This window comes from Ictidomys tridecemlineatus, chromosome 2 (genome assembly GCF_052094955.1).
Source record: "Ictidomys tridecemlineatus isolate mIctTri1 chromosome 2, mIctTri1.hap1, whole genome shotgun sequence".
In the NCBI taxonomy this organism is placed as follows: Eukaryota; Metazoa; Chordata; class Mammalia; order Rodentia; family Sciuridae; genus Ictidomys; species Ictidomys tridecemlineatus.
In genome coordinates, this window is record NC_135478.1 from 228731670 (window position 1) to 228755295 (window position 23626).

The 23626-nt window shown below is 55.8% G+C and overlaps 1 protein-coding gene and 1 long non-coding RNA gene across 12 annotated transcripts in view; one reads left to right on the forward strand and one right to left on the reverse strand.

Annotated features, from left to right (window-relative positions):
- Nucleotides 1–23626, forward strand: part of Dpp6 (dipeptidyl peptidase like 6) — an 860191-nt gene that overhangs the window by 752666 nt on the left and 83899 nt on the right. For all 6 annotated transcript variants that reach the window (XM_078040897.1, XM_078040899.1, XM_078040896.1 and 3 more), the window contains exons 11-16: nucleotides 3054–3177; nucleotides 4494–4532; nucleotides 10498–10605; nucleotides 13250–13341; nucleotides 13916–13963; nucleotides 15199–15317. In XM_078040897.1, coding sequence (XP_077897023.1) covers nucleotides 3054–3177; nucleotides 4494–4532; nucleotides 10498–10605; nucleotides 13250–13341; nucleotides 13916–13963; nucleotides 15199–15317 — 530 coding nt within the window. The remainder of the gene's footprint in view (nucleotides 1–3053; nucleotides 3178–4493; nucleotides 4533–10497; nucleotides 10606–13249; nucleotides 13342–13915; nucleotides 13964–15198; nucleotides 15318–23626) is intronic.
- LOC144375507 (uncharacterized) overlaps nucleotides 12281–23626 on the reverse strand; it is a 36406-nt gene continuing 25060 nt past the window's right edge. For 3 of the 6 annotated variants that reach the window (XR_013435531.1, XR_013435527.1, XR_013435528.1), the window contains one exon: nucleotides 20614–23512. This is a non-coding gene — a long non-coding RNA (uncharacterized LOC144375507). Of the gene's footprint in view, nucleotides 15562–20613; nucleotides 23513–23626 lie in introns of those variants that run through there. The other 3 variants (XR_013435530.1, XR_013435529.1, XR_013435525.1) reach the window with 3 other exon arrangements.

Consider the following 23626-nt stretch of genomic DNA (forward strand, 5'->3'; position numbering starts at 1 on the left):
CAGGAGGTCACCACACCAGCCCAGGTCACACCCCAGCCAGGAGGTCACCACACCAGCCCAGGTCACCCCCCAGCCAGGAGGTCACCACACCAGCCAAGGTCACCACACCAGCCAGGTCACACCGCAGCCAGGAGGTCACCACACCAGCCATCTCACACCCCAGCCAGGAGGACTTCACACCAGCCAGGTCACCCCCCAGCCAGGAGGTCACCACACCAGCCAGGTCACACCCCAGCCAGGAGATCACCACACCAGCCAGGTCACACCCCAGACAGGAGGACTCCACACCAACCAAGGTCACACCTTAGCCAGGGGGTCACCACACCAGCCAGGTCACCCCCCAGCCAGGAGGTCACCACACCAGCCCAGGTCACCCCCCAGCCAGGAGGTCACCACACCAGCCAGGTCACCCCCCAGCCAGGAGGTCACCACACCAGCCCAGGTCACCCCCCAGCCAGGAGGTCACCACACCAGCCAGGTCACACCCCAGCCAGGAGGTCACCACACCAGCCAAGGTCACCCCCCAGCCAGGAGGTCACCACACCAGCCAGGTCACCCCCCAGCCAGGAGGTCACCACACCAGCCAGGTCACACCCCAGCCAGGAGGTCACCACATCAGCCAAGGTCACACCCCAGCCAGGAGGTCACCTCACCAGCCAAGGCTCCCTGGACACTGGGCAGGCTGGAGCCTCATTCTTAGTACAGTGACCCCCACCCACTCAGCTACCTTCCTCCCAACTAGAGAAGTGAAATGGAAGAGGATGTAGCACCCCATTCAGTAACAGGTGTTTCACAACATTCAGAGAAAGAAATGGTGTGGCTGCCACTTCTGGAGGTGGCCTCTTCCGGGCAGTGTCCTCACCTTGCCCTGGCTCCATGCAGGAGGCTTGTGCTGCCTTAGGTGTTTGGTGACCGAGGACTTCAAGTTGTGAGCCGGAGAACAGCTAGGTTGGCCTCGGAGTTGCTACCGCTGCCACAGGACCCCGGCTGCAGCCCAAGCTCCCCACGGGACATTCTTGATGACTTGTTCCAACAGTGTTGCCAGGGATTTGGTTACCAAAAGGAGGTTTGCATCCACCCGTGAATTTCAATTTATGATGTTTCATATGCAAAATTAGGACATAGAAAGTTGACAATGACACACAGGCCTATTTGACCCCTATGAAGAAGACTTGTGCAGAACACCACCCTAAAAACCAGGAAGACACACAGGATGTTTCCAACAAATGGAAGTAAAACTAGGCTTGTCCCTACTCAGTATGAGGGTCTTGGGGAAAATCCGTCATCCTGGGGCTCTTCCCTTTCCTTCTTGATTTCATGCCCACGCAACGTGTGCTGGCAGAGGGAACGCGGTGCCCGTGGGACTTCACAGGCAGCCTGGGTGCAGACTCCCTGGACAGGGAAGCAGCTCCCAGGCCATCAGTCACTCCTGTCCGTTGTTCCCAGAGCCCTTTAATCCCATGCAGACTGGAAGACCGGCTGTGATACCGCGAAAGATAGAACTTGTTCCATGTGAAGCAAGTCCCAAGCTCAGATCTTGAAATATTTTTAAGGATCAAAGTGAAGTGAAATGTTTATGCCTGCAGATGTTCAGAGAGATAACAAATTCCATCTTCATAATCGCTGCTCCAGCCCTAGGGCAGTGAAACTGCTGGGACCTTGGGAAATGAGGCCCAAAGAGCACATTGTCTGTTGGAGCAGAAGCCAGGGCAGAGGACAGAGGGAGGTCACAGACCTGGTAAGAAGACGGAGGGAGGTCACAGACCTGGTAAACACCCAGCCCGTTTACGGGGAGCAGGGCCTGCAGGCTGGGGAGCAGGTGGTGTGCACACAACTGGCTGCGTCTTGAAAATCATGAATTGAGCCACACATTGTGAACTATGCCCAAGTGCCAGGCTCTTTGTGCACGTATCTGGGGTGCTACTCACCACCACGTCCTCTGCAAATTCCCAGCATGGGCAGGTCCAGAGCCCCTCCTGGCCCCATGCGGGGGACCACCAGGGTCAGACTCCTTCTGTTTGGAGACTCCTCATTGTCCTGTACCCTTGATTTAGGGCGTTATTGAAAACTCGGTTATTAGCAGGTGGATTTGGGCAACGCGAGGCCCTCAGCGATTGGATTTCCTGGTTGAGGAGGGCTGGCTCTAAGCGTCTGCTGTTTAGTCCTTTCTGTTAGGATTACTATTCTGTGCAGTGAGGCCGCTCCCCTGTTGCCTGGAGATGCACCACAGCTTTTAGCGATAAAAGGTCTTGTGAGACCACAAAGTAGTGGTTCTAACAGTAGATCTCAATATAGATACGTTGGTGTAGGTGATGGAACAGTGTTAGCTGGCTTCTAGAACATTCTTGGCATTCACCCGCCACTCCTTTTGGGCACTTGGTTTCCTGACATTTTCTTCTTCTTAAACGTAAGATTGGGGAGAGGGGGGGTCACACTTTTTTGGAAAGCTCTGGGTGAAAGAGTGACCCAAAGCCCCAGTTTCCCTCCCACTAATTTAGGGGCACAGAGCACAGTGTTATTTTCAGGTTTGGGCAAAAGCAGGCGTGTAACACTCAGGAGATCAAACCCAGCTCACCTGGAGCAAGAGCCAGCCTCCCCAGGCCGACAGAGAACGGCACTGGGCAGTTTGACTTTAAGGCAGAGGAGGGTACAGCAGAGCCATGCAGCCCTCATTAGCTGGGAGCTGGGTCTCCAGGAAGCCCCTCTCCGGCCCCTCTCTCCCCCCTGCCTCTCATCCCTCCCCACCACTGCCTCTGGAGTGGGGCATTTGCCTGTGGATGAAGCCCAGATCAGCGGCACACCACGTCCAGCGGTGACCTCAGGGCGGGGACATCCCCACCTGGGTGGTGCCGGCAGTGGCTGTCTAGAGCGCCTGGCTGCCCACCCGATTCTGTGTCCTCCTGCATTCTGGACAAACCCACTCTAGAACTGCAGCGGCCTCTGTCTCCACACATCATGGTCATGGACCCTGTCCCCGGGGCTGTGGTGTGACAGGCTCCTGGTCTCCTGTGCTCCCACAAGGCTGCTCACTCTGTGCCTTTCCGTGTTTGCAGGGAGTACTACATCACCATGGTGAAGTGGGCGACCAGCACCAAGGTGGCTGTGACCTGGCTGAACCGCGCACAGAACGTGTCCATCCTGACCCTGTGCGATGCCACCACAGGGGTGTGCACCAAGGTAGGCGGAGGCCCTGGAGGGGTTCACAGGTGGCCCCTGGCTGGGCTGGCTCTGGTGCCACCTGGTGGGATACTCTGGAACTGCTGCGACCTGGCCACCGGATCCCTCCTTGCAGCACCTGCAGACCCTGGTCTCTTCCCAGCACCACTGAGTTGCGGAGGAGCCCAGCTTTCTAGCTGATGCTCCAGGGGGAGAAAGGACAGGCTCAGGCGGGAGCCCGGGTGCAGCGTTCCTCAGCCTGGAGGGCCCTTTTCGGCTGCCGTCTCCTCCCCTCAACCCAGAGCCAGGCTCCTCCCTCCCCAGTACATGCAGCCCCAGCAAGGCGTCCAAGAGCCTGGGTGACAACATGTGGTAGAGTCAAGAAAGGCAGGCCACCCCTCCAGGCTGGACACTGCAGCCACAGGGCTGGTCAGCCGGGAGCGCAGGTCCCTGGCCTCAAGTTCTGAGCCCCATGATCACACTCAGCCAGGCCTTTCAGAAACTCTGGGAATGGAAAGTGACCTTAGGGCTGGGACACCCCACCTGGGTGGTGCAGGCAGTGGCTGGGCTACCCCAGTGACTTGTTTCCAGTTGGTCAGGGATTTCCTTGCCTCTTATCTCATTTGGAGGTTCTGGTTTGTTCTGAGGGCTCCTCTGGGAGCCGGAGGCTGGACACATCTTCTCTGTGCCCAATCAGCATGTGTCAGCTACAGCGCTCCTCCCACCCAGAAAGCCCAGGCTGAAAAGCAGCCACCAAGGAGCCCGTGGGCAGGCCTGTGCCAGCCCCTGGTGCCCTGGGATGGCATCAAGTGTGCCCAACAGCTTCACCCTGGTGTTTGGGGCTTATTTTTGTTGGTGCATCTTTCTGTGCAATCCTGTGAGATCTGTTCTCATATTTTAACACTTTCAAAAGGTTTCAACCCACCAGGATTGCTCCTTAGATTAGATTCTGAGAGTGTTCCCCTGTGCACACCAGAACCCTAAAGCAGCGCAGCCCCCGAGCTTTGCCTGTAAGTGGGCACACGCCTGGTCAGCAGTGACCACCAGAGGGACACACAGCTGGCCAGTGTGACACCAAGTGGAGTAAGTGCCTCCGTCTTCCGTGGGATTCCTCTCCGGCGGGGATTGCACTTGTCATCAGGGACAGTGGCTCTCTTCTTGTTCAAGGACACTTGTGCTTGGCGCTGAGCCACACTAGGAGAGGGGGCGCCTCCTTTCCTCTGCCGCGCCGCCGTGCTCGCGAAGCCGCCATGCAGGAGAACAGATTGCTTTCTGCACTGTTGACCCCGCAGCGCAAACAACACGAAACCCTCTCTAATGCTCTTATTTTGTTTCAGAAACACGAGGATGAGAGTGAAGCTTGGCTGCACAGACAGGTAACTGTCCCTGAGGAGGGCTCTCATCCTCCCGAGCCCTCTGCAGGACGGCGTCTGTCCCTTCCCACGGCTTCTCCCGCCCAGGCACACGGGGCTCCCCAGCCAGGAGCACAGAAGTGTGCAAGGCTCCCGGGGTGGGAGGGCAGTGGAAGCCCCCGGGGCAGGACTGCAGAAGCTGTTCCCTGGAGACAGTAGAAAATCGCTGCTCTTCGGGACAGAGTGTTGCAGAGACCGAGGTTCTCTAGTGCGGTCCCTGGGTGAACCCAGAATGATGAGTTCGTGAACATTGCCAATGTGACCTAAGCTGGTTAAAGAGAAGGGCAGCCTGGTCAAGACCCCTGCTTATTCCTGGGGTGGTCTTGTCGATGTCTAACCCAAAGGGGACACCGGTGAGACTCACCAGGCCCTCCTCACAGCCTTCAGGAGCTCTTTACCTTCAGATAAAGTCAGTACGTTAGAAGAGGCTGTGGGAGCTCGCGCCTAAAAAGACCAGGACTGGGGCGTGGCGCACAAACACACACACACACACACACACACACACACACACACACACACACCAGTCAAGAGAGATTGGGAGAAGCTGGGGTAAATCAGCCTGTGACCATACTTTAAAAATAAATAATAAACTCACACACAAGAAACCCCCCAGCACTACTGTGTCCATTTTCGTAGCAAAATGCCTGAGCGAACCAGTGTGTGAGGAGGAAAGGTCTATTTTGGCTCGTGGTTTCAGAGTTCACAGTCCCTGGTCGCTGGGCCCACTGCGTGGCCTCAGGTGAGACGGTGCCACATATCCAGGAGCTGGTGATGAGCAGAGCTGCTGGCCTCCTGGTGCCCGAGAAGCAGAGAGAGCTTGCTTTTGTAAAGAAGGCCCTCCCCACAAGCCCGTGGAGCCCGAATGCACCAGGGGATCACCCCACTGCTGAGTCAGAGCCCTCAAGATCCAGTCACCCCAAAACCCACCTCCGAACACGGCTGCACCAGGGACTGGACCTTCCACAGCGAGCTCAGGAGGGACATCAAGATCCAAACCGTAACAACTGGTGTTTTCTTTCTTCAGTTCTTTCTGTCTCATTCCAAGCTCTTGCTTTAGAAAGAGCAGGTAGGAAAATGTTTCGATATGTTCTTTCTTCCTATCCCAACTAAGGAATAAAATTGTCTTAAAATCCTCAAGAATTATTGTGGAATAGTACAAACACGCTTTTCTATTGAAACCGTACCTTCTACTTACGAAAAATAACTAAAGTTGGACAATAAAACTATCATCAGAGGCCCTCCAAGAACATTCTAGCGCTCAGACTGCTATGTGCTTCGTTAACTGTGGAGCTAGCGATCAGTCACAGATTCTGTTAATTATCACAGGGAGAGAGACCTCACAAATGGACATGGCTACTTTAAACACATCTTTTTTCTGATACAAAAGAGGAAAGGTTCAGTGGGACCACTTTCGCTTCCCTGGGACCAAATTTGGGTGCCAAGTCCAAGCCAAGAAGTTATCAAGAATGAGAGCAAACTCAGGAGCCCTAAGACTGAACAACTGAAAGTTGTTGAATGTCACCTGGACCAAGCACCTGCTATCAAAAGTGATGCTTTCATGTTACCAGTTGAAATGTCAGACTGGAAAGAATCCTTTTTAAATATCCACTATCTGTATTGTCATATGTTTAGTAAATATTCATAAATCAATTATTAAAACCATCAGTGATAGTTTTCTTAGAAATAGAAAAAAACAACCTTAAAATTTACATGAAGCCACAAAAGACCCTGAATTGTCAAAGCAATCCTGAGTGTGAGCTGGAGAGATCACACCGTCTGACTCCAGAACTCACCTGGAAGCCGTAGTGGCAAAACGTGACCCTCGTGACCACACGGCATGGTGGTGGTGGAACAGACTCTCCATCAGTGGAACAAAACGGCGTGGGGGAGGGGAGGCAGGAGCGGGGAGAAGATCTACCTCCAAGGGCACTGCAGACTCGGACGTCAGGCCTGAGGCCACCCAAGCACGAGCAGAGAACGCGGGGAAGCTCCGTGACCACTGGGCTGGGCGATAGTGTTTTGGATTCAAACCTAAGAGCCCAGACAATGAGAGCCGCAGTAGAGAAATGGGACTGCATCCAACTGAAAGCCCTGCATGGCCCAGGAGACCTCAGGGGAAGAGATGACCTGCCCGACAGGAGGAGAGCCTGCAGCCCCACGCGGGGTGCAGCCCCACCACCTAGGGATCCCAGACAACTCAGTAGGGAGAGACCAAGAAGCTCCGTCCAAAGATGGGCAAGTGATGGGAACAGAGTTCCTCCAAGGGAGACACAGAGATCGCCAACGGGTGTGTTTAAAAGGCTCAAAGTCATTGTCTTCAGAAAATGCAAATTGAAATCTCAAGGAGCTGTGCCTCGGGTCTGGTGGAATGGCTGGAGAGGTGTGGAGGAAGGGAACAGGAGTGGAAGTTATCCAAGGCCTTAGGGAAGCAGCGTGGAGCCTTCTGGAACAACTACAATGGACCTTGTGTGATCCAGCAATCCATTCTGGGCGAGAGCCAAAGGGCATGGAGTAAAAACGCTGGAGAGACATCGGAGCTCCTGGGTTCATGGCGGTGTTATCCGCGGCAGGCAAGGTAAGGAGTCAGTGTCCATCAAGAGACAAGGAAAGGTGGGCATTTGGGGTGGTTTCCACCTTACGGCTGTGACCGGGAAAGGAGCCAGACACAAACGGCCACCTGTGGTGTGATTCCATTCCCACAAAGTGTCCAGGGTCAGCAAGTTCCTTAACTCAGAAAACTGCAGGGTCACCAGGTGCTGGGGAGTGGGCACTAACAGCAGTGGTCACCGTGGAGGGCAGGAGAGGCTGATGGACGACAGGAGAGAGGCTCCCACTCCTGCTTCCCTGTTCATCTCCCAGAGTGCTCCTGGCCAACCAGGGATTCACTCCTGGATGGATAGCAGTGCATGGTCCTCAGGGGCTGGGGACTGACCATCCACCTGCCCTCTGCTCCTCTTTTCCTCAGTGCTGCAGAGAGGCCTTGGATCACAGCTGGACTTTTCTGGTTTTATTGACTGCATTTCTCATGGCACCAGCCCAGGCACAGGGTGGACATCCTGAATGGGATTCAGAAACCAGGTCCTTCCCAGCCCAGCAACTCAACACTCGAAAGTTGCATAGATAAAAATAATCACTCTTTTGGTTTTAAAAGGTAAACTTTAAGGCATTTAGTAGCAAACAGCTAACATTATAATAAACAAAAGCTTAAACTAGACAAGTAGCCCTTAGTTTAAAGCCTCACGTTCTGTTAGAGAAACATTCTCCCAGATGCTGTGCTGGGGCCACAGCAAGAGGAGAGGGGACGTGTCTGGACATCCTAAGACCATGCATCTGTGTGGAGGCCATGGTTCCCTGGTGAGATCCAGATGCAAATGGCTTCTCATTTCCCCTTCTTCCCTAAAGGAAAGAATCTGTGCACTCTGCTTTTCAAAGATGTTCTTTCCTGTTTCTGCATCCTGCAAGCTGCCGTGATGTGCTGGAGGGTGACTTAGGAACCAAGTCTGGACTTGCCGCCTACTGCCACCAAGCTGGTGGCTGCTTCTTCTGGCTCAGGGGCACATAGCAGAGGTCTGCAGGAACAATCAAGGGAGACCCACGCTGAGGCCACACTCCCTCGAACATCATCTCCAAGGGTCCCCGGAGCTTGCCTCAGACAGTGTAGGAGAGACGAGGTAGGAAGTCCTGCAGGCCTGAGGCCGCCTGTCTGCCCAGAGGAACCAGTGTGCAGGTCCCTGTTGCAGCACCTCTGGTGAACCACGGCAGCACCGCCAGCCCTCTCTGGGCCTGTCTCCTGCACTTCTCAGAGTGCAGCAAAACCCACAGAGGGGAGCCAAAAAGAAGAGGCGAAGGCCTGTGTGGACGCCAGCAAGTTCCCTGGACTCCAAGAATACCCAGAGCAATGGCCAGTGCCCTCCGTCCACCCCGAGGTCTCCACAGCCCAGCACCTGAGCCTGTCATCTGCTTGAAGTTAGTCCTGCGGGTCTGTTTCCTTAACCAGATTTAGGGTCTGTGGTTTCAAGATTTGGGCTGGGAGCTTGGACAAGACAAACATATGTGAATCATGGAAAGAATTGGCAGAAATGCTCCCAAGAGCCCAGCGTGTCCCGCCGACACAAGGACTCCTTCTTCACAGACCTGCAGTGAATGGAGTCCTGGGAGCCAGGAGCCGTACCAGAGAGACTGGGAAGGTCCCCCCAGGTCAAAGGGGAAGCAGAACCAGGACTGAAATCCAGACCCCGTGAGGAAGCCCTGGGCTTTGCACTAGCCACATTCCCCACTCGGGAGCAGAGTCCGAGAGCAGCCCTCGGGCAGGGGCCTTTGCTGGTGTAGGAGGAGGGTTTCCATGGAGCCGCGAAAGGTCGCGTCCCAATGCCGAGGCTTTCTCGTTGTAAACACAATGCCTCTGGCCAGAATTAATTATACCACATTTAATCTCTGCCAGAAGTACAAACATTTCCCCCCAGAAAACGAGGAATACCGCCTTGTCCGTCCTGCTGTGGGCAAACAGAAGTCCATGGAGAAAGGCCAGTTAATGGCTGGTCTTTCCACTCCCTGTGCTTTTAAATACCCCACTTCCAGCTCTAAATAGAAAAATCAATATTTGCAGATTAAAGGTTTCATTTTATTGCAAATATTCATGAAGATTAAATGTCATTTTAATCACGTTAGTTGATTTCTCTGGGCACATCATATTTGCATGTGTTCATTCACTGCGGGGAAATGAGTTTCCCCGGGGCCAGCTGGGTGTGTTGACCATTTGTCCTCATCCCTGCATCAGCATGGAGCTCCTGGAATCAGGAAATAGATAGGTAGCCAACTAATTGGTGTTCACGGATGGACACTCTCAACCGTGAGCCTCAAAGAGTCGGAGATGCTGCTGTTGCAAAACCCCCTTTCACCCATCAAAGTGACAGCCACCGTGCTGGGGCGGGGTGGGGCTGAGCGACTGGCGGCTCAGTGCCAGGGGGCCTGAGGACGGAGATGAAGTGACAGTACACCCCTCTGGTCTGGAATCCAGGGGCCAGCCCAGGGGAGACGGGAGATGCTGGTTGTTTCCAGGAAAAAGTCTTTCCAGGCTCACTTGCTGACACAGTTCTGCCTTGTGCTGAACTTCCCTGGAGAGGGAGCCCTGGTGAGCCTTCCTCTAGCCTACATTTTGGAATTTATAGAATTTGTCCTGTTTTTTGTTTTTTGTTTTTTTTCCTTCTTCTTGATGGGCTATTCAGTATGTGGTAGATTTTTTTTTTCTTTCTATTTTTTTTTTTTTTGATACCGGGATTGAACCCAGGGGTGCTTAACCACTGAGCCCCATCCCCAGCCCTTGTTTACATTTTATTTAGAGACGGGGACTCACTGAGTTGCTTAGGCCCTTGCTAAGTTGGTGAGGCTGGCTTTGAACCGGCCGTCTTCCTGCCTCAGCCTCCTGAGCCCCTGGGATTGCAGACACGGGCCACCAGGCCCTGGGCTGGGTTTTATTAGGGAAAAGAATTAAAGGCTTGAAAGGCAGAGGAGGTTGTGACTGCTCAGAGTCGTGCTCCTCCTGGTGTGTGAGAGAAGCCACTGCAGGAACTCCACAGTCCCCGGGGTTTGCAGCGGGTGTTTGGGGGGCGCAGCGCGGAGTGTTCCGGAGCTCAGTCTCTGCTCTCAGGTGAGCTGTCACGGGCACACGGCCGTCTCTTGGCCCATGCTGTAGAAACTAGGGCTGCATTTTGTCTGCCTCTTAATTTCCCCCTGTGTCTCTTCGTGAAAACCCCCGTTTGGCTCATGATCCCCAAGGGAAGGAGAGGCCCCACACACACGGCACTTGTTTTTCCAACTGCATCTCTTTAGAAACCACCTAGAAAACGTCCCTCGGGGTGCACCTTGTCCCAGTCCACCCTCTTCAGTCAGACGGAGCCCTGTGTTGATGTGGTCTGTTGACTTTGTGCAGAATGAAGAGCCAGTGTTCTCCAAGGATGGCCGGAAGTTCTTCTTTGTCAGAGCGATCCCGCAGGGGGGACGAGGAAAGTTCTACCACATCACTGTGTCCTCATCCCAGGTAAATCCTGCTGGTTTCTACAGCTGCAGGTGCTGCTGGTACTCGCTTCTCGTGGCCAAACTCACATGTCCTTCCCAAGGGCCCCGGGGACCCCAGGCTGCTGACACTCAGGCTGGGCTCCAAGGCGGGGGCAGAAGGCTGCACTTGTCCTGGGTAGAGGTTCTGAGCAGGGCAGGGTGGAGCTTTGCTCTTTGCATTGATGCTCCAGGGCACAAGTGTGAGCGTCTGACCCATCTGGCAATGGCAGAGGGGACCCTGTTCAAACACCTGACTCTGGGCTTCAGTGGTGGGGTAGGAGCACCCCTGAGCAGTGACCTCAGAGATTAATAGACATGAATTGTGACTCCAAAGTGTGCATCCTGGCAAATGCAGTCCCCTGCTCAGAGGTGACCCTAAGAGGCACTGCCTCACGCGGAACCTTAGGAACTCTTCCCTGAAACTGGAGGTGCAGGAGCGGCATGTCCCTGATCGCAGACCCATCCTCTGTGTGTGGGTCCCATTTGGGGGGCCATCTAAAGTTATGTGGGGTCAGGGCAGGTAAATAGGAACTTAGGGAAAGCGTTAATAAGAAACATTCTGCAAATAGGAGCTTGTGAAATCAGTTTCAAAAGGAAACTCCAGGAAGGAGCACCACACCCAGGGGCCCTGGGGTGCTGGGGAGACACCTGCCCCTCCTTGGGTACCAATCACGTCTACTGCAGGGGTCAGGCGCGGCATCTGGGCTCAGACCGCTTAATCACGTGACTTGAAGAGTCTCCGTGAACCCTGTTCATCCACTCACTTCTGTGGTCTTGGTTCTGTAGCCCCCGATGCTTTGTTTTCTCGTGCGGGTACATGGCAAACAAGGTCAAGAATTTTAGATGTGTTCCTTCCACCCTGGCCTCTGTGTTTGCTGGGGACCCTGTGGACATTCAGCAGGAAGAAGGTCTCCCCTCGCCCAGGTGCCCAGGCCCTGCCTGCCCCTTTGCTTTGGAGCTCAGCAGCCCCGGACCTCCCAGGGCCTTCCATCCCCCACTCCCATGTCTGTGTCCTGGGGTTGGCCCCAGGCCTGTCACCTGAGTGATCTCCACTGTGGCATCCACCTGTCAGGGCATCCGCCTCTCATGGCACCAGCACCCCAAAACAGCTGCCCAGCTGCTCCTCACACCCAGGTCACCATGGAGACATCTCCTGCCACGCCCCCTGTGACCCACTGTTGCCATGATGGTGCCGGGCACTGAGACACTGGGGCGGGGCACCTGGGGTCATCAGCTACCCTGCTCCACCCTGTCCTCGGCAAGGGCACGAGAGTGACCAAGCCACGCTGCCCCTCCTTCCCTCCAGTTTTTCTTTTTTTGACTTTTTGAAATTTGTTCTAATTATTAACATGACAGCAGAACGCATTGTGATTCCTTGTACACAAATGGAGCACAGCTTTTCATTCTCTGGCTGCACACCACGTAGCGTCGCACCACATGGGCAGTCAGTCACACGTGTACCTAGGTAACGATGTCCACCTCATCCCCCCGTCTTCCCGCCTCCACGCACGCTTCCCTTCCCTGCCTCCCCTTTGCCCAATCAATGTCTCCCCACAGCTCCCCATTATGGGTCAGCACCCATAATAGGGAGAACATTCGGTCTTTGACTTTTGGGATTGGCTAACTTCACTTAGCATGATATTGTCCAACTCCATCCATTTACCTGCAAACGCCATGATTTTATTCTCTTTTAATGCTGAGCAATATTCCACTGTGTATATACCACAGTTTCTTTATCCATTCATCTACTGAAGGGCATGTAGGTTGGTTCCACAGTTTAGCTATTGTGAATTGAGCTGCTGTAAACCTTGATGTGGCTGTGTCCCTGTAGTATGCTGTTTTTAAGTCCTTTGGGTACAGACCAAGGAGTGAGATAGCTGGGTCAAATGGTGGTTCCATTCCACGTTTTCTGAGGAATCTCCATACTTCTTTCCATATTGGTTGCACCAATTTGCAGTCCCACCAGCAGTGTATGAGTGTGCCTTTTCCCCACATCCTCGCCAGCACTTACTATTGCTTGTATTCTTGATAATTGCCATTCTGCATGGAGTGAGATGAAATCTTAGAGTCGTTTTGATTTGCATCTCTTGAATTACTAGAGGAGTTTGTTTTGGGTGCTTTGTTTTGGTACTGGGGATTGAACCCAGGGGCACTTAATCACTGAACCACATCCCCACCACTTTTTTATTTTTTTATTTTGAGACAGGGCCTCACGAAGTTGCTGAGGCTGGCTTTGAACTTGCGTCCTCCTGCCTCAGCCTCCCAAGCCACTGGGGTTACAGGCATGCACCATGGGGCCTGGCTTCCTCCCTCCTTTGCCCATCTCCTTTCTCTTGCCCGATCTCATCCATTTCCGCACATTCCCCCTTTCCTCCCTCCGCGGCCCTTGGAGGAAGAACTCTGCTCACTAGGTTCACAGATGTAAGAGACACAACATCAGCAGCACACAAACCTGCCTCTCAGGAGAAGCTGGTCGGAGGAACTGGGATGGTGGTACCGGAGGGTGGGACGGGAAGGCTCTTCCAGCCAGGCCTTGCGGAGACCAGCAGTGGCAGGGAGGCACTGCCTTCCTCTGTGGGCTCCAGCCTGGGACCCAACCCCTCTCCTGATGCCTGTCTGTGTTCCAGCCCAACAGCAGCAATGACAACATCCAGTCCATCACCTCCGGGGACTGGGACGTGACCAAGATCCTGTCCTATGATGAGAAGCGGAATAAGATGTGAGTGAGCCCGGCTGCTGGGCCCCACCTGCTGGCGGGGGCTCTGCTATCTCTGGTCCCATCCTGTTGGTGGTGCAGGAAAAGGCGCGGAGCCCCTCCTGTCCTAGACGTGGCACTCACTCCAGCCTCCCCTGACACGCGTCGCCCCTCCAGCCGACTTCCAAAGTGCAAGGCTCCCTGCCGTGGTGACGCTTTCTGTCCCACCTCCAAGAGGGAGGGGGCTGGGGGGCCCAGGGGTTTACTGCAGTCACCTGCTGGTGAGGAAGACCAGGAGGCCGGGGCCCACGCTCGCCCCCCTGCTCCCCTCCCTGCTCAGCCGTGAAAGCTGGCAGGGTCGTGGGTGAAACCGTGTACAAGGTGTCCTCGGCCCTGGCCCCCTAGAGGGTCCAAGACATCCCCACATCCGAATCCAGGGGCACCTCCCCGCACCCTCACCAGCTGCAGCAGGACCCTGCACTGAGGAGAAGGCCCCAAGGCCCCCCACTGTCGTGTCCCGTCGCCCCCAGGTCGCGCGGGCTGTGTGAGGGCAGACGCCCTGCGGCACACTAACCTGTGCGCCGTGCCCTCTTCACAGCTACTTCCTGAGCACGGAGGACCTGCCGCGGAGACGCCAGCTCTACAGGTAGCCCGGGCTCCTCCCGCCTGCAGAACGCCCCCTTCCACGTGGGAGCAGGGGGGCAGGGAAGGAGTCTAGCCGCAAGGTCTGGAGAGACAGGATGAGAAACACCCAGGCCTGGCCACTGTTCTCTTGGGAGGAAACTTGGGGCTCTGAAGTGGAACTGGCCCCAGGTGCTTCCTGCCAGGATGGCACAGGTGAAGAGGGACAGTCAGCACCCCCTGGGCACCTCCCAACCAGAAGGAGACCCCCCGGGCACCTCCCAACCAGAAGGAGACCATAACAGACTGCTGGGGAGGGCACCCCCCAGTGTAGACCAGAGGGCAGGAGCCACGGCCTTTCTGTGGCCCCCCGCTCTGTGCTGAGAGTCGAATGCTGGCAGAGGGTGACAAGCACCCGCCATCGCAGGCTGCTTCTCCCCATAGACCCAACATCACCACTCCTCTGCTAGGGTCACTGAAATAAGGCAGTTCCCAAATTCATAAATGAAGGGGAGGCAGCCGCCAGCGGCATCCAGTAAGGTGTGTGGTTGAAGCTGCCCTCTCTCTCCCGTGAACCACCTCCACACTTGCCCAGACAGGCTCCCTTCTGGAATCTGGGTCAGAGTGGACCCTGACCAGGTGGTGTGCCGAGGAGTGCTTCCTCAGGGACCGGGCATCTCTGCATCTTTCCATTTGGGGATATACGTTAGGCCTTCTGGACCCGAAGTTGTACTTGACCAGGGTGGGCCTGGGTGCTGTCTTCAAAGCGGTGCCCACTCACCTAGCTCCACTGGGTGGGCACCACCAAGGCCACCGTGTCACCCCTTAGGGAGCTTGGGCTTTGGAAGCAGCCAGAGTTGGTTTTGGCTGGTGTCTGCAGAGTTCCTGCTTCTCACACGCTGGTGTTGGCACTCAGAGGAACGGCTGGTGTGTCAACATCTCTGCTGTCCCCACATGGCCAAACTGTCCACTCAGAGAGTAGCACATGCGGTTGTGGAGCACGGGCACTGGACCATAGCTGTCCTCACACCAAGCCACACAGAGCCATAGGTGACCACGTACACCCAGTCCCAGGGGCCAAGGTGTGGGCAAGACGTCGCGGGGGGGGGGGGGGGGGCTGGCTCCCAGGGCCCAGGCAAGGGACTGACAGGACAAGGCCCAGAAGGTCAGCAGCAGGGACCACAGCCGCCCTCGCAGGAGCCGTCTGCCAGGTTGCGGCCGGGTGCCGGGCTCTGGTTCATGGCATCTCTGCTCTCGCAGCGCCAACACGGTGGGCAACTTCAACAGGCAGTGTCTGTCCTGTGACCTGGTCGAGAACTGCACCTACTTCAGCGCCTCCTTCAGCCACAGCTCGGACTTCTTCCTGCTCAAGTGTGAAGGTGAGTGTGCCCTGAGCCCAGGCCGGGGGTGCTGCAGGGCACAGCTGCAGGCAGGGGCCGTGGGGTAGGAGCACCACGTGTTACAGGACAGGGACGGGTCCTGCCGAGGGCCACGGTGCTCATGGTCTCGAGAAGGCCTTGGCTCCTCGGGGCAAAGCCAGCGCGTCCCACAGTTTACCTCCTGATGTCCATCCCGAGCCCCGGAGCTGGCTGGGTCTCTTCCATGTCGGTGAGACTGGGCCATCTATAAAGATAGGAAACAACTTCAACGCGGAACCTTTGGGGCCTATGAAGGCTTGAGATTGCACACAGAGTGTCAAAAACATGTATCCTATGACCCAACTTATTGTTGATTGATCCTGGACATGCGAGTGCTTTACCACACCCGTCAGAGCGCCAGATAGGCCACGTGCGCGGGAAGGTGCAGAGAAGTCTGCGCATCTGTGCTCACATCTTGTGCAGCTAAGCGGTGAGCCCACGAGAAGGCAAGAAGAAATCACGTGGTCCCAGGAAAAGAGCTCTCAGAGAGGAGCGAGGTCCGCCGAGAGCGCTCCTGGGCGCGAACACGCCTGTAGGAGAGGCCTGGTGGAGGTGGGGCCAGTTCACCGGGAGCTCACTCGAGTTTCAGACGGCACAGTCAGGGTGCCGAGCAGCACCTGGACAGCCTGTTGGCAGAGGCACCCGGTGACTGCACCCCCTTCTCACCGGGTCATTAGACCTCTGGGAAGCTGCCCATGCCCCTGCTCCCCAGCCTACCCCACGTTCTGCCAAGATGAGGGGCAGGTTTCCGGGGGCTGGGATTCTGAAACGCATGACTCCCCCAGCCCCGGGGACCCTGAGCCAGCCAGGTCCTGGAGGAACAGAACCAACAGGGTACGTGTCCTGTGGGGCTGGCGTGCAGGATCCCAAGTTGGACAGGGCTGCGTGACTGTCCACAGTCTGGGGAGCTGGAGGGAGCAGGAGCTGCTCAGTCAGCAAGCTGGGCCTCGGCACAAGAGGGACCCGGACAGAGACTGGAGGGGTGGAGGTCACCCTGAGGACCACTGGACAAGAGCCACGAGCGTGGGCGGCGGCAGCAGCAAGGGACGCGCCTGCCCAGGAAGAACGCAGCTCGCCTTCCGGCAGGGTGTCCTCCTTTGCTTTCTGTTCCACCTGGGCCCCAGCCTGGTGGACAGCAGTGCCCATGCTCCAGGCAGGTCCTCCCCCTCAGTCTGCTGAGTCTCCATCCCAGTGTCTCCTCGGTGTCCTTTAACCCAGTCCAGCTGACAGTCCCACTTAACCATGGCAGTGCCCTTTGCTGTGGCCCCGGGAAGCAGGCCCCAGAGCATCACCCAGGGGTGCTCTGGGAGGAAAGAAGGTGGAGCCGACCCCTCATTTGTCAGACGGCAAACCTGAGGCCAGAAGTTAAGAGGAGCCCCCGACTCCTGGTGAGTCGGTGACCCAGGGAGGACAGGATCCGGGTCTCTGGGTCCCACAACATCATCTGCCTGAAATGGCAAATCGTGGCAACTCAGAGGGCTATAAGGCACAGAGACGGGAAATGTGACAGCCTGGTCCCCTGGAGCACAAGGCCAGGCTTCACTCCCAGCACTGGAGAAACAAACTGAAGTCTTACTGATCAGGGCGTTATCGCCTCAGAATTTTCTGGACCACTTAGAAATCTATTTAAATATTTAACCTGTTGCTTTGACTTAAACACAAACGTGAACCAGCCCTCTTCTCTACAAAATCACTCTTTAAATTGTGTGTACATCTCTGTGTGTGTGAGTGTGTGTGTGAGTGTGTGTGAGTGTGTGTGTGAGTGTATGTGTGTGTGAGTGTGTGTGTGAGTGAGTGTGTGTGTGTGTCAGTGTGTGTGAGTGTGTGTCTGTGTGTCAGTGTGTGTCAGTGTGTGTCAGTGTGTGTGTCAGTGTGTGAGTGAGTGTGTGAGTGTGAGTGTGTCAGTGTGTGTGAGTGTATGTGTGAGTGTGTGTGAGTGTGAGTGTGTGTGAGTGTGTGAGTGTATGTGTGTGTGAGTGTGTGTGTGAGTGTGAGTGTGTCAGTGTGTGTGTGTGAGTGTGAGTGTAAGTGTGTGTGAGTGTGTGAGTGTATGTGTGTGTGAGTGTGGGTGTAAGTGTGTGTGAGTGTGTGAGTGTATGTGTGTGTGTGAGTGTGAGTGTGTGTGTCAGTGTGTGTGTGTGTGTGAGTGTGAGTGTGTGTGTGTGTGTGTGTGTGTGTGTCACGGGGAATTGGACTCTGGGCCTCGTGCAGTCTTCACTCCTGCCTCCTAGTTAAGTAGAATTTTATAGATCAGTTTACTTTTTGGCTGAAGTAACTTGAGTGACCACATAATGTAACCCCCCAAACTGAATGAAAACCCACTTTTAAAAGAGAGTTTCTAAAAAGGCATAAATTTACAGACGTACAAACAAAAGGAGGGGACACAGGCCAGCTCTGAGCAGCTGGAGTGGGGCCGCGTGGGGCGCAGTCCAGGAGGCACAGGCTGAGGACAGGCCAAGGTGGGAACGTTTGAGAAGCCCCACCCAGAGCCAAAGACAACCTAAGTGACTTACTTTTCCCCACATTTCCCAGCCGTGCAGCAAAGCAGGAATTGGGGAATTCCCTTTCCTCTCCCGTTTTTCTCCGTCACACCCAGAGCTACTCTGAGAGACCCTGGAAACCGGGACAGGACTGGCTTGTCCACTGCCGGCCTGGGGGCAGCTGCCTCCCCCTCCGCCCGCCCGCTGACTCGGCCGCATTCCCAGGCTTCCTGGCTTCCCAGGTGCAAGGAGGACTGAGAACCTCCCCTCCTGCGGGGGAAGGACGTGGGCAAGGTCAGCCAGTTAAGGGATGTGCTCCACATCCGAGGCCATCCCACCACCCTGCGGCAGCCAGCTCCATCTGTCACAGGCAGAGTGACAGAGGACTGAGCAGCTAGATGGAGACCAACAAGCCCAACCAGGAGGCCAGGCAGAGTGGACACATGCAGCTGTCCCACCACATTAGGACTCCAGGGCTGGGCGTCCTGTTAGCAAGTGTACAAGTCCTGAAACCAGGACAGCCCAGGGGAAAAACAGGTAAATTGAAACAAACTTCTTCCAGACGGACGCCTCCCGCCTTTCGCAGCCTCCCACAGGCGGGCTTGCCCCTAGCTCCACAGCACAGAAACTCCGCCACCCCACTCCATGTCGTCTCAGGTGGCTGTCACTGGGCACAGGGACTGCGTGCCTGATAAACAGCAGGAGCTTATTTCTTGCAGCTCTGGAGGCTGGAAGTCCAGGCTCGGGGTGCAGCGTGGCGGGGCTCTGGTGGGGCCTCCCTCTTCTGTCAGACTTCCAGCTTGACTCCCGGGTCACCCAATGTGGCAGGGGAGGGTCAGAAGGCTCTCTGGGCCCTTGAATGAGGGCTCCATCCCCTTGACCTTGTCCTGTCTCCTGACACCATAACTGGAGGTAGGGGCTCAGCATGTGAACTTGGGGGAGGAACATTGAGTTGGTTGCAGTTGGAGCTGATAATAGCTCGTCCCCTGTTCGCAGTCAGCGCTCCTGGACTTCATTAGTCCCTGGCACTGTGACCTCTGATGTGCAGTCCTCCTCTCGTGACCTTCTCTAATTTTCATTCTTCTATAGTTTCTCAAGGTTGACGTGTTTTTGTTTCTTTTTAATTTATAATTTTTATTTTTTTTTACGTGTCAGTACAAACTTAAAACAACAAAAAATCATTTTTATATTTGGGACAGTTGCATTAGAATAGACTATAATAGGAGTGGTAAGTCTCAGAAGCGCTTGTCACACCTGAATCTGCTGACCACTGGCCAGATCCCACCGGCCAGTGCCCGTCTTCATCTCTAAAAGGCCTGGTTTAGGTGATCACTGGATGCCGGTATGAGGGTCCCCTCGTAAACCAGACCTGGAACCTTCTGGAACTTTCCTGTGTGGTGTTGGTCTGTTCGTCATCCCTGGGACAGAATACCTGGGAGACTGGGCCAAGGGAGGAAAGGTCTGTGTGGACCATGGTTCTGGGGCCTCCGTCCAGAGCAGGAGTGTGGGAGCGGTCAGCGGCTCAGCCGGGCAGCAGAGAGGAGGGAAGGAAGGGGAAAGGACAAGGCCAGGGACCCGCCCCTGTGACCTACCTCCTCCACGTGGCCCCACCCCCTGGAGTCCCCACCACTCCAGGAATGCCATCAGCTGTGAGCCACCAGGGGGTGCGTCCCTGCTGAGGTCAGGGTCCAGTCACCTCCCAGAGCCCCTGAACCCTGCTGCACTGGGGACAGGCCTTCCACACATGAGCCTTCAGTGGCCATTTCAGGCCCAAACATGACTCCTGTCTCCATGGTGGGGGCCCGGGGTTCCTCCCTGCTCCCTGTTGTCTGGCAGTGAAGCCGGCTGCACCCAGAATACTGCACCTGAGGGTTATGATGGCTTTCCTGGCTGTGCCTGGTGGCTTTGGTGCACGTGCCCGACGGGTCTTGTCAGTGTCCCTGTAAGACACCTGCTCTGAGTCCCCCTCCTCCGGCTGAAGAGCACCTTTCCAGCTGTCCAGTGGCTGGCCTCTCTACTCCTGCCGCGATCCTTCCGGTTCACCCTCCACCGCCAACAGACCCCTCAGCGTTCCCTGACTTAGCCGGGCCCTCCCCACTCCCACACCTGGGCTGCCGGGTCCACTCCTGGCACTCTTCAGAGGCTTTCCAGGGCTCCGCTGCTTTATCCCTTCCCAGGAGGGGGGAGTTAGCCGTGGGGAGATGCCCGGGCAGCCGGGAACGTCTGTGGGTTCTCCCCAAATGGACGCTGTGGGGAACTCCGTAACCCAGCTATCTCAGATGACTAGGGACGCCCAGAGTGGGAGAGGCCTGAGCTGTCCCCCACATGCTGGGACATCACCTGCCAGTCCTGGAGAAGTCCAGTTCTGTCCTCAGAGGTCGAGTCCCCATCTGAATCCGTCTCCTGGGTCTACCCTAGGAAGTCGCCATAACTGGGTGGCTTAAAGCCACAGAAGGTCCTCTCGGTTCTGGTGGGTGGGAACCTGAAAGCGGCTCTGAACACGGTGGCCCCTGAGGGAAAACCCACCCTGTGCCCCCCGCCAGCTCCGGGGGTCGCTGCCCTCCAAGGCGGTCCTTGACTTACAGGCGGTCACGGTGACCTCTCCTGTCCTCACATGGCCTCGCTGCTGTGTCTATATCCAAAACTGCATGTTCTTAAAAGGGCCCCGGTCACTGGATTAGGGCCCCTGATCCAGTACAACCTCCACGTAACCTGGTCACGTCTGCAAGACCTCCACACAAGGTCAGTTCAAGGAGACCAGAGTTTGGACATATCTCTTGGGGGTATAATCAAACTCCTTCATGACGCGTATTTCTTCTTGTATAAGAGAGAGGCGGGGGAGAGCTGTACTTGCTGTTTCCTAGGATGGTAGGTAAAGGGGGCGTCTTTACTGCTTCACCTTCACACCCTGGAAGGAGTGAGGGGCTCCGGGAAGACACCACCCCAGCCATGGCTTACGGCGGTAACGGGACATCTTAGAGGAAAAGGGGCACCTGCAATATCGATTTTCTCCAGAAATTCTTCTTCATGTCACAAAGGAAAATTAATACCCAAGTTATGTGGCCCTGTGAAAGTCAGCTAGGGTCTGTGCCGCCCCTGCATTCAACCTTCCGAGCCCCTAGACAACAGAACCAAAGTGCCCAGCAGACGTGACTTCACCATTGTAGCTTTTGTTTAGAAAATCAGATTTCTGCTTTCAAACCGAAATCTAAGTCCATGATTCGTTTTCCTTCGAGTTTGTCAAAAGGACTCAGCCAGTCTAGTTCCTAAAACGTCTCAATGGGACTCGCGTTTGGGTCAGGCATTTGCTTCTCTGTGGTAAAGCATTTCCATAGTTTCCAGGAGGGTCTTTCCCAGGAGCCCAGGACAGACCCGTGCTTTTCCTTCCTGCTGTGGTGGGGATGCATTCTGCTGGGGCTCTGGGCTTTCACACCGCCACTCTCAGTGTTAAATTGTCACTCAGGAGCCATTTCCCCATCTTAAGGTGCTTGACCATGGATTTAGCAGCCTAGTGTATTAAGATAAGCTTCTCCACTTTATAGTCGGATTGGAACAAAGTATTTCCCAGCTTAAAATAAAGCAGGTCTGTCCTAATTGCTGTCCCTCCTAGTATGGAATATCCCAAGACCCTCTGTCACCATGATGCCGTCCACAAATTCGAGAGAGGCAGAAGTCACCATGCTGGACCTGGCTAGAAACTGGGCTCTGCTTTTTGCATCTTTGTGACCTTGGTTGACCTTGCTGAGTACTCGTTCTGAAACCCAAGGGAATGGCACTGCTATTCCCTGAGGCTCCTGGGAGGATGCATGAGATAGAGCTTTAAGGTGCACACCAAGTGTCTGCTGGGAGGGTGCTGGGGAGTGTGGACTCACTGTTGTGACACTGATATTGTCACGTCATGGTCACCTTAGTGATCAGCGGAGGACTTCTGGGACATGTGCTGGCTGCTGACCTGGTCTGCAGAGGTGGGGCTGAGGCTGGAGGGGCTAACTTCCATGGGGAGCTAAGTGCCGCCACTTCATGGAGTTCCTAATGTGAATGGGTGCTCTCGTTCCTCGCGGAGCTCATGCAGAATCCCTGGGTCTCGTGCACACAGCAGCAGCCCAGAAGGTTCCAGAGGGACCAGAGCTGCCAGAGCCTCAGGACATTGAATCAGCCCTCTGGTAGGTGTGGACAGGAGAGCTGTGGCTTTGGGAGCGTGCACATCAGGTGCCCCTGCAGCTGGTCCTCTGCCTCAGCCTCCAAGTGGCCAGATTGTCCAGGCCCTCTTCACACCGGCCTGTGCTCCTCCTCTGTCCTTCCCCCAGGCCTCTGCTCCCTGGGGTCATGCGCCTCTCGTCCAGGGAGAACATGGCGAATTGGGGGAAAGTGGACATTAAGGAGCTGTCACGTCACCCCTGCACTGAGTGGAGGTCAGAACCGTGAGGTCGGCAGGTGGAAAACAGCCAGGACGTCAAGCCCAGTGGTCCAGGGTCAGTGGCTGTGCTGCCATGGTCAGAGCGTTCCGAGGCCAAGTCCAGGCTCAGCGAGAACCAAGGTCACTGGAGGTTGAGTGATGTTGTCACGGAGGTCAAAGGTATCCACTAGTGACAGTGTGAGGGCCACAGAGGTAGAGCGGGGATGTCATGAGGGGTCAAGTGGTGATTCCGTGGAGGTCATGAGGTATCCTTGGCAGTGTCCTGAAGGTCACAGGGGTCGAGGGGGGTGTTGTGGGTCAGGTGGTGATGTTGTGAGGGGTGGAGGGGTGATGTCCTGAAGGTCACAGGGGTCGAGGGGTGGTGCTGTGGGTCAGGTGGTGATGTTGTGAGGGGTGGAGGGGTGATGTCGTGGAAGCCGTGAGGCGTCCATTGGTGATGCTGTGAAGATCACAGGGATCAGGTGGCGATGGCTTCCACACAGCAAGGGAGGAGGAGGGCAGCCACCTGCCGTGCGTCTCCCCTGTCTGGTACAGCCCTGAGAACCCCGAGTCTCCTCCATGAAGATGCTCCACACCCGTGCTGCCCCAGATGGAATACACACGGCGGGTAGGTGCACCTGCCACTCACCCCACTCACCGAGAGGCAGAGTGTTTTCTGAGGGGCTGAGGTCCTAAGGCACTGTGGTCAGCTGAGAATGGCCACGTGCCGTGAAGACACAGGCGCTGGGACGGGACGGAGGGCCACTCCAGAAGTTCTCCCAGGAAAGGCGCTGCCCAGGGCTCCCCATCTGTCACAGAGCCTCCAGGTCGGCCGGAAGAAGCCTCCGCCTTCCCGCACTGGGGCCCTGTCCGGGCGCAGCTCCGTGCCGAGTCAACAGGGCAAGCAGGCGTGCGCTCCTCCGTCCTGACCCGAGGGTCACTTACAGAGCCTGCTACTGACTCGTGCCCAGCTGTGAGGAGCAGCCCAGGGCTAGAAGATGAAAGTAGCCTGCGTCCTCTGGTAAAACTGGCTTCCGACAGAGCGGCTGCTCCATTCCCAGCAGCACCCGGAGCTTGATGGGTTGGGCTCTGTAGGCCACCTAATCCTCTAGACGCTCTCAGCCAGGTTCCCTGGGTTTGACTCAGCTGCCCTTTTAACACTGGGTTTGCCCAGGTGACTGCTTGGAACCCGGCGGAGGCTCCTGGGCGCACTGCTGACCTGCTCATAAGAGCATCTGCTCACTCTCTCCGAGACCTGGAGTGATTCCCTTTGAGGCTGCCTGTACCAAAATCAAGGAGGGGATTTCGAGGCAGGTTACATCATTGGAGTAAGTTTTGTCAGTGTTTTGGAAGATGTCACACACCTGGGTAAACGCAGCCAGGCCCTGGGCAAC